Source organism: Anoplopoma fimbria, chromosome 19 (assembly GCF_027596085.1).
Source record: "Anoplopoma fimbria isolate UVic2021 breed Golden Eagle Sablefish chromosome 19, Afim_UVic_2022, whole genome shotgun sequence".
Classification (NCBI taxonomy): domain Eukaryota; kingdom Metazoa; phylum Chordata; class Actinopteri; order Perciformes; family Anoplopomatidae; genus Anoplopoma; species Anoplopoma fimbria.
Genome location: NC_072467.1, coordinates 5,696,621 through 5,710,245, shown reverse-complemented (window position 1 = coordinate 5,710,245; position 13,625 = coordinate 5,696,621). Strand labels below are relative to the sequence as shown.

The window sequence follows — 13,625 nt, the reverse complement described above, 5'->3', positions numbered from 1 at the left end:
GTACTCCCCTCTCTTCCTTCTCTGAGTCCAATGCATTCCAGTAATACTGCACTTTACCCTTCTTGTCTACGCAGTGACAGCTGCTCACCATTATGGCACTGCGTGAGCTAATTTTAATGGCTGTCACAGGCAGCAGGAGCAAATACAGGCCTGCCAGCGTAAACAGAGAACTGCAGCCAAGAAGGATGGGCTTCTCTGTGGAGGGTAAATGACGGGATGGGATAAAAGACCAGTTCAGGCCTTTCTGTGATTCGTTTATCATCTCAAATATGTTACACAAGCACAAACATACAGACAATCAACCAGCCACAGCTTTGAATTATCCATTTCCACACAAGTACTGAATGCTAAATAAGGGAATTTCATTTCTTTATGAGTTTACACACTGCTTTGCAAAGGAAAACACAGCCTTTTAAAAATAGACAGAAGCACTCAATGACAGTAACCGCTTAATTTTACATACAATTAACCAACGTCCGTTTAGTTAAATTTGCATTTGTACAACTACTACTTGCAGGGCAAAGGCTGGATTTTTCATTTAACTACCAATTACATTTAGCTATCTATTTAAGCCATTTATTTATTTACATTCAGTCATTGTACAAGTAACCCTGGCTGTTCCTGAAAACAAGCTGAATCTATTTATTCTGTATTTTGTATAATATTATTATTATTAAAAATAGTATATTATAACAACAAAGCTCACGAAGCGCTGGACTGATGTAAGAACAAAATTTAAATTCCAGAGTCTTGTCTAGTATCTTGGCTATCAGCCGTCTGTCAGCTGTTAATAAGCTGCAATTAAATGTAAAGATAAGCATTAAAAAAAATGAGCAAAAACAGCACAGTGAAGGCAACTTTGAATTTAATAGTAGATGACTACCCCTGCTGCATGAGTTGAAATATGATCATGGACAAGTTCAAGAGTGAGTCAACTGAGTGTGTGTGGGTGCAGAGGGGGGTTAGGTTGAGTGCTCATTTATCCCCAACAACAACTGAGGCTCAACTCTGTTAAGAACAGGTGACTCAAAGGACATAAAGTAATAAATCTTGTTACAAATTTATTACAACATCCGACACATAAAAACATTTTCAATACACTTTGTTTAAACAGAAAGTGTCACAGGACAGTTAACATCGAGTGCATGCGCTTATAATTTGTCATAAGTTTGTGCAAGTTTAAAACACAAGGTCAGACTTAACAATCAATTCCAGTCCAAGAGAGACTATGATTTACACTTAAAACATGATGAGAAACTGTGGAAGATGAAGATAAGTAAATGTTACAGTATTGGCATCTCGATAGACATGACGATGTTCATATTGTAACAAAGAACTGTAATCTTACCATCTTCAGTCCACTACATTATGTACCAATATACGATTTAGACTGAAAACAAATTTCAAGTAAGTTCTGCACAGGTTATCATTATTTTTAATTCACATTTCTGTTATTTATATACTCTGTAGAAATTTATAAAAAAAAAAAAAAAAAAAATTAAATGGCAAATGCATTTTAAAACACAACACAAAGCATGCAAAAATAATACCCCAACTAACCAATGTTTCTCGTTACAGGCTTACATTTTTGCATTTTTAAAAAAAGTGCACTTTCAGCAGTTGCAATGTACTGTTTAGAAAGGTTAATGAGTAAGGCAGCATGACACCAAAATAATACTCCAGCTATGAACCGCACATTTTGTCATAAATACCATCAGAAATCTAAAATGTAAAGGGGAGGATCTTCCCTCTGGAGGCCAAAACCCCACCCAACTTCTAAAAACACTGCCAATCACGACCTCTCTGTCCGCTCTCTGACACAACAGCACGGACGACAGTCAAGGAACGAGACGTGACCGTCAGCAGACTTGACAGCACTTAAACATTAACCTTACCTTAACATTTCCCTCGACCTCTGGTTGGCACACTAACACTACAATGGCAGATGTGTGCCGTGCCTGGCCAATCATTCACAGAGCTGAGTCCCTTTGTACAAAGGTGTATTCAGGCACCAAGTAAAGCCTACTCCTAGTGGCCGAGAGAGCACGTAAGGCACCGTCTGAATCCCATAACGCATTGCTTGTGTCATAGAAAAGGCACTATGTCAAAAAATTGCTGGCCTCTTTGTTTTGACATCAGTATTTGAACGTATGCCCATGTATTGTTCTTAAGGCTGTCGTTTGTGTGTGTCCACATTTCCAGCTTGTTTCTACTGCGAGCCTGCAGTCGAGGTGCCTTTCACCGTGAAGTGTTTGAGCCTTGAGCCCCTCAGTGGGCCGAGGTGAGATGGTTGGGCTGAGGAGGACCCAGGAATCCAAGCCTCTGCTTGTTCTTCCTCTGTTCTGTCATCTGTGGAGGAAAAAAAACAACATCAAACTGGCTTTGAGTGCATGTTACATACACATGATATACAAACCTGCATTTGTGCCATTATTGTTCAAGTAGGCACTTTATTATGCAAAACACAATGTTGCCTTTAGGTCCACAAATCTATTTATCTATCTATTATTATTATTATTATTATTATGAGTACAGGTAAAATAAATTCATTTTGATAAAACAAAATTAATCTTTGGTTCACTACTTAAAGAAATGAATCTCTATTAGCTTTGTTTCAAAATACTATTGAATGGTACAAGGCTTCACACAAATTTCATTTTCAACATGTAATTACAAAAGAGATATTTTTCCTCCACAGTTTTATGCAATTTGTTTTTTTCATCCGCTGTTATGATTGGAAAATAAAACGTCCCTTGGAAACTTTATTAGAGGACCCTGTCATGTGTTGTGCAAAACTGTTACCTGAATGTTGAATGTTGTAAAGTGTGGTGGGGAAGTTTTATGAATCAGAATAGATGGTGAGATGGTTTCTCCCGACCATTACATGTGCAGCGTCTTTAGTGTCATAAAGACGTCACAAATGAAGACCACTGGTTTTGAAAACCCATAAAGTGTAAATGCAGATTAAAGGAAATTAAGTATGCTGTGCAAAGCCCTTAAACCCACACACCCAAATAGCAGCACACGCACACACAATCTAGGTTGTGATAGTGTAAAGCGCCGATGTCAGCAGAGGTGGTAATGAGGAAGGAGCTGCAGGAGCACTTTCCACACAGTCAGAAACAGTTGAGTTGCGCTGGTGTGAGACCTGCAGGCCTCCCCTTGTGACTGCAGAGCTGTGGTTTGGCCTGCATAAACTCACCCGCGTCTCAAAGTTTCTGTTTATCGTAAGGTGGTGTGACATCCTTGCTAACCCCATGACTCCATATTAGTCAGTGTAGACTACTAAAGCTATATTGTAGTTTTGGTCAACATGTATTATTCCAAATTCAGAGATAAGGCGTCGGTTTCTTGCTCGAGGGCCCATCAACAGCACCGAAAAACAGCAGGGAGATGTTACAGATTGAATTGCTTAGTGAGGTTGAGAGAGGTTGTTTTTTTGTTTATTGGAGTGTGATCCTTCCCCAGTAGGAGCTGTTTTCACACATCTGGTAGAAGAGGAACAAGGACAGGCCTGTGACTGGAATCACATGCAGGGGAGGCAGGTGATGAGAGTGATCAGTCACACTGCAGCAGCATAGATAGTCATCAGAACAGCCAGAGGCTCACTGGCGTGTTGATCGCTGATGTGATAGTCACCTATCGTGCTGATTTCAGGAGCATCAATGAACTTATAGTATTCATCTAGGTTATGAACTCAGTAAAGAGATGGATATTCAAACTACTCCATGTGACCTCTTGCCCTGTAGGTGTTTTTAGGTGAAAGGAGTCTCAAGGTCAGGTAGCAAGTGAAGTTCACAGTCCATGTGATATAGTTGGAAGAACAGCACGCATTTAAACACGATGCTAGTTGGACACCTTTTTTTTTTTTGTTGCTTTAGCTTAGTCATCAGGCATTCAGTTCAGACTACCACAGTGCTCAGTCCAGAGCTTTTCCCACCACAGCATTAAAAAACAGCCTGAAGTGGCACTGTACCTGATCTTTGAGCTCAGCCAGCTGGCCAGACAGCTGAGACACCAGAGTGACAGTGCTGTCCAGTTTCTCCTGCAGAGAGCGCATCTCGTTCTGCTCGTTGTCTCCCTCGCTGCTCACCAGAGACATGGCTCTCATACGGGGGAACCACTCCAAGTTCTTCTCCTGGAAGGAGAGATGGGATGTGAGAGGAGCAGTGAGAAAGGTGAAAGGCTGAAATAAAGCTGACTCAGTAGGTCAGAGGAGACAGCAGCAACACTATGTTGGCGCACAGACAACAGCAAGGCGGATTTGCATAGACGTGCATGGAGCATTACAGAGCTAAAGCCAGACTGTAGGAGGAGAGTAAACAGAGAGGTATTGGTAATTGGAGACAGGCGCAGAGGTTTAATATTAAACATTCAATCAGAATGGAAGCTGCTCTCCGTTTTGTGCTTGACAGTGTAAAATGTTTTTAAGCAGCACTGCTGTCTCTTGGATACTGTGGATAGCAATTATACACTAAATGAACACTAACTGGCATTTCAATTCTCACCCACTCCATAAGCACACTGTTGATGTGGGAATGAGTCACTGTCGTCTATCAAGAACACAACTGGGAGTATGGTGTTATTAATGTGTGTGTGTGTTTGTGTGCATGCGCTCATGCAAACTGAGACATTTAGTTTATCATGTGTTTTTCCAACAGCGACGTGGACAGAGCGAACCATCTGCAGTAAAGCCACTAGAAAACAGTGAGCAAAACAAACCTATGGCATTATGTAATGGACTTAAGTGCGTCTGTGTTTGTATATGTGTGGGCGTGTGTACTGTTGGCGTGCATCTGCATGGATATGTACATAGCAGACAGAGCAAGAGTGTGTGTTTTACAACACGCATGCTCTTGAAAGGGAGATGGGTTTCACAGAGACAGACTGCCATCAGCTGATCTTATGTAATATTCCTTTGCTAGTTCTTCTGATAGAAATTACTTAAAAAGGTGCCAAGAGTGGGTTTTGACTGGCACCACATTAAGTCCAGTGGGAGGAGTGAGGTATTCTCCCACCTACTCTTATATAAGAATAGACTATAGGGATAGAAACGCTGAGGACATGGGGAGAGGAGAGTCTCAGGGTGGAGAGGACAGAGGGGGGTGTGGCTTATTTGCTTTTGTTCCCTTAATGAATGAGTTTATCACAGTTTTGCAACACTAATGGCCCTGACATATCATGGGATTGATGCTACTAACCTGAACTCACTCTTTCTGGGAAATTTATGAACAGAGCCAGGAAGTAAAAAAAAAAAAAAAAAAATCCAAACGCTAATCATCATTACGCCAAAAGATTTGACATACCATTGCTTACTTCTAATATTTAAGTCAGTCAAAATCTGGAAAATTGCTGTTGTCTATATTGTATAATAAATACAATGCACAAGAACGGCAACTTTTACCAGTAAGTTGAGATTAAAGAAAAAAGGAGAATGCTATGCTAAGATTTAGCAGGTCGCGGTTTAGCTCAAAGTTGAGGACCGGAAATTGGGGGGAAAAATAACGGATTACAAATACACATTGTGTTCTCTACTACTTTTGCATCTGTCATTTGACATATTAAAGCCCTCTTTACATTGATGAAGCAACTTGCACTATGGGAGCTTTTTCTGAGAAATAAGTGGCTGGCACTTCTAAAAACATTACTGAATTGAAGACAAATTGTCAGTGGGGTCTATTTATGTCGAGAGCTTACAGTCAGGAAGCCATATTGCCCCTTTTGCAGTTAACAAATATAGTAAATTGCATTAAATGAAAAAGTAAATGTATACATGTCTATCTGATTGCAAAATGATGTCCTTAATGTCTTAACTGCACTTTTATTTTGGTTGTTTACAACACTTTGACTGCTTTTTACTTTTGATAAGAAAACTTCCTTTCCATCCCTGACTACAGGGGAAGCAGTTAGACTGATTAAGTATGACCGCCGAGCTACACAGTATGAATCGAGTCATTCTATAAGAGCTTGTCTCAGAATCTTGGTCTAATTTGGTCCTCTGGCTACAAGGGGCCAATAAATTAAAAAAAGAATAGTTTCCTTTCTCACGGCTTCAAAAACACAGCGAAGGCCCTGTGAGCTCAAAGACAAAGCTTCAGCGTCACTGAAACTGAGGACTATCTGGCCCTTGTTTTATCAAGTGATCCATAACTAATGGATTAAGTAACCACAAAAATTAAATAAAGAGAACTAAGAGACGTTATTAGGGGTGAACACAAACTATCCTGTTTAAACGTACAGTCTCATGTCGGTTGAAGCCTCATCAATAGATCAATGATATAAAGTAAAGCAGGCACTGTACAGAATCTGAACTACCACACACGTTTTGTCAATAAGCTGTACAGTAGTCCACTATGTGCTGTGTTGAATGACTCAAGGCTTTTGTGTTGCTTCACTGATCCATTTAAACACCTCAGTGAGCATGAATTTACAGACATTCATGTGCTTCTCACTCTGCCGCCGTCTCCATACTGCTGGTTTGTTTCACCACGTACATGAACATACCGTACTTCGGCTGTGCAGAGAGCTACAATGTCACCCAGAGAAGTTCGGTTTGTGTTGTAAACATACTGTGGGAAAAATCTAAGATTGTCAACAATGTCAAACACTTGTGTCAAACTCCAGCTATCCTGAAAAATGAGTGATCCTGTTGTAGGTGCTATTGTCTTTACTACTACTAATACTACTGCTAGTATTAGTACTGCTACTGCTACTGCAGATACTGCTACTACTAGTGCTACAATACAACTCCTTTTTGAAAATATCCCCACATTTCTCACATTAGTGAGATAAGAGCAACCCTGAGACAATACTTGATTACTGTAGATGTGGTAAAAGGCTTATCTACCTCTGAAAAGGTGAATTTAGTGAAATGAAGGGTTGAATGAATTGATTTGAGCCTATAACCCCATTTGATGGTCGCAATTTCTGAAATGTTAGGATTCAGTTGACATTCTCATTTTCATATACATTTTCAAATTCAATACCTTTGGGTTTTTCAAGACATTTAAAAAGATTACAACGGTCTGCAAAAACTTCTAACTTTAAACATTTTGGAGACTCATTTATTTGTAAATAAACAAATAATAAATAAATAAAAAATATTCCGAAATTACCTTTAGCTATAGTGGCATCAATGTTATGCTTATGATATTCTCCCAATCCTAAAAAAATGTACTATGTTTATTGGGAGTTTTAATTAAATATCCCGGTAGCTCTTTTCATTTTGGGCTGTGTCCAGACTATTATACATTATTACCTTTCATGAAGTAATGCGCACTTTAAGCTGAATTTAAGCTAAAAGTAGCGTGTCGAGAGATACAAGGACACAGCACACCGAGAGTGTACCAGACGAGTTTGCAGATCGTATCACTTACCACAGTCATCAGACACACACACACACACACACACACACACACACACACACACACACACACACACACACACACACACACACACACACACACACACACACACACACACACACACAGAACAAACAAACAAAAGTTCTTCAGCTGATCAGTTTCTAAAGAGCAGCTGCTAATACTAATCTTTTTCACTTCGATACTTCTGTTGCTGCATTTGTTACAGACAAAGCGTTATATGTGTGATGTAAATTAAATGGAGGATTGATGCCGGCGACTCTGTGTCTTTGTTAGAGAGAGAAAGGGACAGGAGAGCACGTGCCAGCCAGGGCTGAGCTATTAGCAGGCCACTTGAGATAGGTTATGTAACAGCGTTGTGGCTGCTGCAGTACCTGCTAGGCCCGCAGTCGCTGTCATGATTTTACACACAAACACCCGCACACTAATTCCCTTCTACACGCACAACACACCAACAGAACAGACACTCGGTGTAACACGATCCTACTCTTTTGGCACCACATTACTCTATCCTCCCCAACCAGATGCACTCATTGTGATGGTCAGTGTTTGTGAAAGTGTGTGTGTGTGTCTGTGTGTGTGTTTGAGGTCATTGGGTTTCATCTATTTTCCAAACAACCTCCTCAAACGCACACACTTATTCCTACCTAAACATAAAGTCAAACTCTGGGCTACAGCGAGCTCACAGACTTCTATACTTTCTAATTCATTTGTTTTTCCATTACAGCTGCTGTCATTGCACCACTGCTTTCCATTTCATCCAGAGATACCTACTGTGAGTGAGCATATTCTTCTTGATTTTATGAATTTAGTAATACACTTCAATAAAGTTGCCAAAATGTTCACTTTTGTCACATTTCCTTCATGTTATGTCAGCTTTTGCACATGGAATAAATAGATTTTTTTTAGGGTTTGCAGGCATTTTTTTGGACACACATAAAGTTGTCTGACTAATCAGAGACAAATGTTTTAAAAAACGTAAAAAATTGAAGTAGCAAAGACAGAGATATTCTGCCAGCTGGTAGGGCCCCAAACTTTTAGTTATGATATTATTAGATATGATTGGTTGTTCATAATTTTAATTTAAAAAATGTTTTTCGGCCATAGTCATCATATTTTAAAGTTATTTGTAAGGAATCACGTGTTGAATCTGATGGAGGCCACAAGCAAATACAGGTTAGTCTGACAGTAAAGTTAATAGCATTGTGGGAGATGTGACCTAAACCATCAAGATTGGTTTAGGTTTCTTAATGAAACATGCAAGAAGTAGAAGTTGTGCCAGAAACCCTCACTCTAACATCTGTCCTGCAGCAGGATAGGCTCTTTATTTTCATTTTAAAAACACAAATAATTAATGTTCTCAAACAGCTTCTTCTTATAAATTACGGGGTCCAAGATAAACAAAAAGTAAGTCTGCCACAGTTAGCTTTTGCTAGTTGAGTTTGAGTTGTTCTTAATAAATAATGACTAAGGATGCTTTTTTTCCCTAAACTAAATATTATGTTTTCCTAATTTAGACATGAATATTGAATACTATTGAGAAAAACAAAAAAAATTCAGGGGCTCTAAAAATTATTCCACCATTTGTTGAGAATCATTAAAGAATATATTTTTTATAAAACACACAAGTGCTACAGTGTGTTTTCTCCTGTGTGTATTTCTGCTCTGCAGCATGTTAGGAGGTGTTAATATGAATTCCTGACTCATCATTACCTCATCAAAGAGCAATACCATGGCCTCACATCAGAGAGTCGACCTGTTGGAAGACCTGCTGATGCATATTAATTCAATGTCTGTCACCTGTTTATAATGCAAATTGTTCATTATAATGCCACCATTCTTATGCCCATCATGGCCAAATGTTAATCACAAAATGTGCCATTTCGCTCGGAGGCTTCATTTGAATCCATTAACCTAACGGCAACACCTTTAGTTGCCCTTACATCCTTCAACTTCTTGTCTGTGTGTCAGTGCAGCAAGTTGGTGCATTGATGATAATAGAGCTGGACTGGGTTTAATTACTATTTAACCACACTCTGTCCCAGCAGGTTAGGAGCTCAGAATAGTGAAGACTACCTGAGCACAGAGACCCATCTCGCTCCAGCAGCGAGGGGGAAGGAGAATAAATTGAAATGCCTGGCACAGGCCTAGAGGCTCAGTCTCATTTTTCGATCGCTCGTCTGCTGTAGAGGCTCACACCTCTCCACACTGTGCAAGTCTGCAAAGGGAGGAAGGCTGCAAAACTTTAAGACTCCAACACTGAGACATCTGTATGCTGTCTGGTACTGCTTGCCAGCAAAATATGAATTAGGGGGTGAAATTAATGTGTTTGTTTGTCCACATGTTCCTGGAATAATAAACAAAATGTCTGTGGCTTAAAAAAAAGTGCAGTGCCTTCCTTTGTTTACCTTGCAATCACAAAATTAAAGAGCTTCACTGTTACTTATGCTCCAGTATTTTGATGATCGAGCAGCTTGTGAGATGCACTTTTAAGGTGCATAGAGCTGCATTGCAAAAGGTGCTGAGGGACTTTCCTGTGTGTGTGCTGCATGTATGTTTGGTCTACTTACCCCAATCATCTGGGCCACGTAGCTCTCAGGGCCAGTATATTCGGTCGGATCCTTCACCCTCACCAGAACCAGGAAGAAGAGGTAATGCCACATGTTGTGCTCGGATTTGATGTGCTCCTCGAAGGACACTGTCTTGTTGTCAAATTTGTCCCTCTCCAACCCTGCAAGAAATTAGATCCAGTTAACACTAGTTCTTCCAAATATAGTAGTATTTCACTTCGCTATCATTTGCATGCAATATTGGGTGAACCATATAGCCGTACACACCACAGATGAAACAGGTGGTTTTCAGGATCTCCTCCTTTCTTTGTTTTTCACTCCTCAAGTCAGCGAAGGTGTCGATGATAACACCAAAGATGAGGTTAAGAACGATGATGATAACGATGAAGAAGAACAGAAGGTCGTAAACCACTCGTGCCGCAAACAAAGGCTCCTGGATGGTTCCGTTACAGGTAAAATATAGAGAAAATGCATCATTTAACATTTTACCATCACTACAATTGTTAAACAGAAGCTAATGCAGCCGACATTTTATTTATTTATAGTTCAAGTGTTTACAAACAGACAAACTTAGTGAACACCACCCCGTCTAACCTCTTTGGAGGGTCTCCTGAGAATATCTCCCACACCTCCTCCATTACGTAGTCCCTGGTTCAGAACCGTGATTATACACATGAGCAGAGTGTCGCACACCCGCTCTGTCCCATCGTCTATAACCAGACACACAGAAATCAATTGGGAAATGCATAAAACAGTACACAACAAGGGTAAATGTGCAGTATTGGCTTCTATCTAGTATCTACATATATATCTACAAAATATGCAACACCTATTCTTTTACAGCATTTTTGTCTTTACGGCATCACTTTTTTCTCCTCATTTGAAGACTAAAGGATTAACTCAATTTATATAAAACTCTCACAACCCCGACATCTGACTTAATCAAGTCAAATCATACATCTGAATTTAACTACACTGACTTAAATTAAATTGATCTGAGAGTGTGTGAACGATTTCAGGTACACTCAAGTACAGAATAAAAACAGCAAACTGACCTTATCCAGAAAATGATCAATGAGCTGACTTTCACAACTAATTGATAATAAAAACACCTTGTCATGGGAACAGCTGATTAAGCTGTGACTAAAGATCAAACAGATACCTTAAATTTGCCTCATCAAACTTGAGAATAAAACAGAAAACATTTTATCAAATCTCATCTGTAATGTACATGTACTGTAAGTATCTGGAGGAGAAAGAGGAGGTGAATGATGTGGATGAGATCACGTGTGTGAACCTATGGTGCAGGTGATCGAGGGAGATGCACGGGCACAAATAGGAGTGTGAGTCACCCCCTCTGCCTCATAGAGTTTCTTTGTGCGTATGCCTGTGTCGGTGTGTCTCAGTGTGTGTCTGTGTGTGCGTAACCTTTCAGGAACTGACTATTGACAGAAAGGTAAAAAACACACCTCGGTCTAACCATAAAATCTTAAAACGTGTCTACTCTGCAGTTTATAAGAGTAAATGAAACGTATTTATTTTAATCAAAACTTACCAGGAACATTTTTAGGTGTTGAAACAGGACAGCTATCTTTCATACACGAGTCCACAACTTCATTGCTACTCAATAAATCCCCTTTTCCTTTTCAAAGAAAAAACAAAAAAAGTGAGAAATCATGTGAGATTGATAAATGATAACGGCACGATAACTTACAAATGAAAGAAGATGGTTAAATTCTGTTCTGACATTAAAACTCCTTCCCGTTAATTCTCATCAGCACCGGTAAAATCAGCATGAAAGATTTAGTCAGACGTTATGTAAACTGAGTAAGCAGCTGCTGGGTGGGCGGTGAAGTGCTGCTGAAAAAACCTGAACAAATCATTTGCACATCGGTAAAGCCCCGAGTGGCAGAGGAGCTGCGCCTGAGCGTGATAGGCTGAGGCAGCCAGGTAAAGGAGAACCGTTCACCTGGGCCAGAGTGTCTCCAAAAGGGCCTTCGTCCCTGACAGGCTGGAGGACAGAGAGCAGGTCTCGGAGACAAGAGGCAGAGGAAGAAGAAGGAAAGAAGAGTGGATGGGACAGGGGGGCTGAGGCGGGGCAAAGGGGACACAGCCCCGAGGCAGCACAAGTGTGGACAGAGTGCTCCTCAGCTTTGATGGAGCTCCGGTTGTGCCTGAGCTCACCCCGCAGCAAACAGATAGACAGACAGGCGTGAACCCAGCTGGTTACATAACCCACCACTGCTCTGCTGTGCTCTATTCAGCAAAACACAGGATGGCGCGGCCACCAGGTTATGCAACAGGTGCACATGTGCTAGCAGGTTGTCTTCCTGACTGTAGGAGCACTGTGCCTGAGCTCATTAACACTCCCACTCTCTCCAGTGTTTCAAAACATGTCCCTGCATGTATAGACAGCATACTGTATATATCCTGTAACATTTTTATGAGGAGATTCTGTATATACAAACACACAAATCAATTCTACAGTTTTTATTGAGAAAAAGTAATCCAAATATTTAAATAGAGTCATGTTGATTATTGTCCTGATAGTTCAAAAGTTATTGTCAACAATGTTGAAGTGTCGGATATACTGTATGAAGAGCTGCCAACTGACTTATCTTATCTTATACTGACTCATTAACTTCTAAGATGTACAATCTCTGAGTTATTGAAAGTTCAAAGCAGGAAAAGAAGAAGTAATAGATGTTTATGAGAGGGCTGTAAACAATTGCAGGTTTAGGACATGTTTTAGGTTAACTAAGGTTAAATTCTCTTTTTTCCCCCCTAAAGTATCTTAGGGACAATAAATGCAGCATAGACGTGACAGGAAACAAGGCAGGAAACATGGGAGATGACATGCAACAGCGGTCTATACCCGGACTCAAACCAGGGACATTGCAATTATATGTATATGCTTAAAGCACTAGGACAACTTGTGAATAATCAACTTTTATTTTGCTAAGACGGTAGTCTACTTGTGTCTACTTTACATTGAAGAAACTGTTCAAGCTGCAGAATCTCATCCCTTCACTTTGCATGGGGCAGTAAAACAAGGTTAAACAGGTTAAGAAGTTCTGACCTGGTGCAGGAAGGCGGTCCACCTCCATGCGGAAGTCATCCTTGAGGAAGAGGAAGCCAATGATAGAGAAGAAGTAAACGAGGAAAATGGCCAGAACAGCAGTCAGAATAATAGAGCGGCCATTTCTCGTCACGCTCTTTATCACGTTGAGCAACGTCTCCTCTCGGATCACCAGGTCAAACAACTGTAGAGGGAGACCAACATCAGCAAACTGAACAACTGTTCACGCAATCAGAATGTTTATCTCTAAAGTGTTACGCTGATCAACCAGTCTTACTGTAATGGAACTGAAGTGTGTGTGTGAGAGATGTCTTACCAAAAAGCTGTAGAAGAACTCGTGCACAAAGAGGCCTAGGACGCAGATGATGGCATAGCCCAAATGGTAGATAAAGAGCATGTCCATAACAACCGCTTTGTAGCCTCGCGTGAATGTCCCCTGGTTGCCCACAAAACTTACAAGAAAGACTAACTTGTTAAACAGCTGAAAGAGAAAAAAGCAAGGTCAGGGATAAAAAATAAAAGAAGTCAACAGCTCTGATGTGTGAGAGAGGCAAGGGGTTATTGTCCCCCAATAACACTGGCTCAATTCTTCCA

General features: G+C 40.3%; 1 protein-coding gene across 2 annotated transcripts in view; it reads right to left on the bottom strand.

The window, feature by feature from the left end:
* Positions 1-855: 855 nt before the first annotated feature.
* Positions 856-13,625, bottom strand: part of itpr2 (inositol 1,4,5-trisphosphate receptor, type 2) — a 51,744-nt gene continuing 38,974 nt past the window's right edge. For both annotated transcript variants that reach the window (XM_054620719.1, XM_054620720.1), the window contains exons 50-57: positions 13,348-13,512; positions 13,032-13,215; positions 11,508-11,594; positions 10,547-10,662; positions 10,220-10,385; positions 9,953-10,113; positions 3,977-4,138; positions 856-2,349 (exon numbers count right to left, since the gene is read on the bottom strand). In XM_054620719.1, coding sequence (XP_054476694.1) covers positions 2,269-2,349; positions 3,977-4,138; positions 9,953-10,113; positions 10,220-10,385; positions 10,547-10,662; positions 11,508-11,594; positions 13,032-13,215; positions 13,348-13,512 — 1,122 coding nt within the window. In that variant the 3' untranslated portion in view covers positions 856-2,268. The remainder of the gene's footprint in view (positions 2,350-3,976; positions 4,139-9,952; positions 10,114-10,219; positions 10,386-10,546; positions 10,663-11,507; positions 11,595-13,031; positions 13,216-13,347; positions 13,513-13,625) is intronic.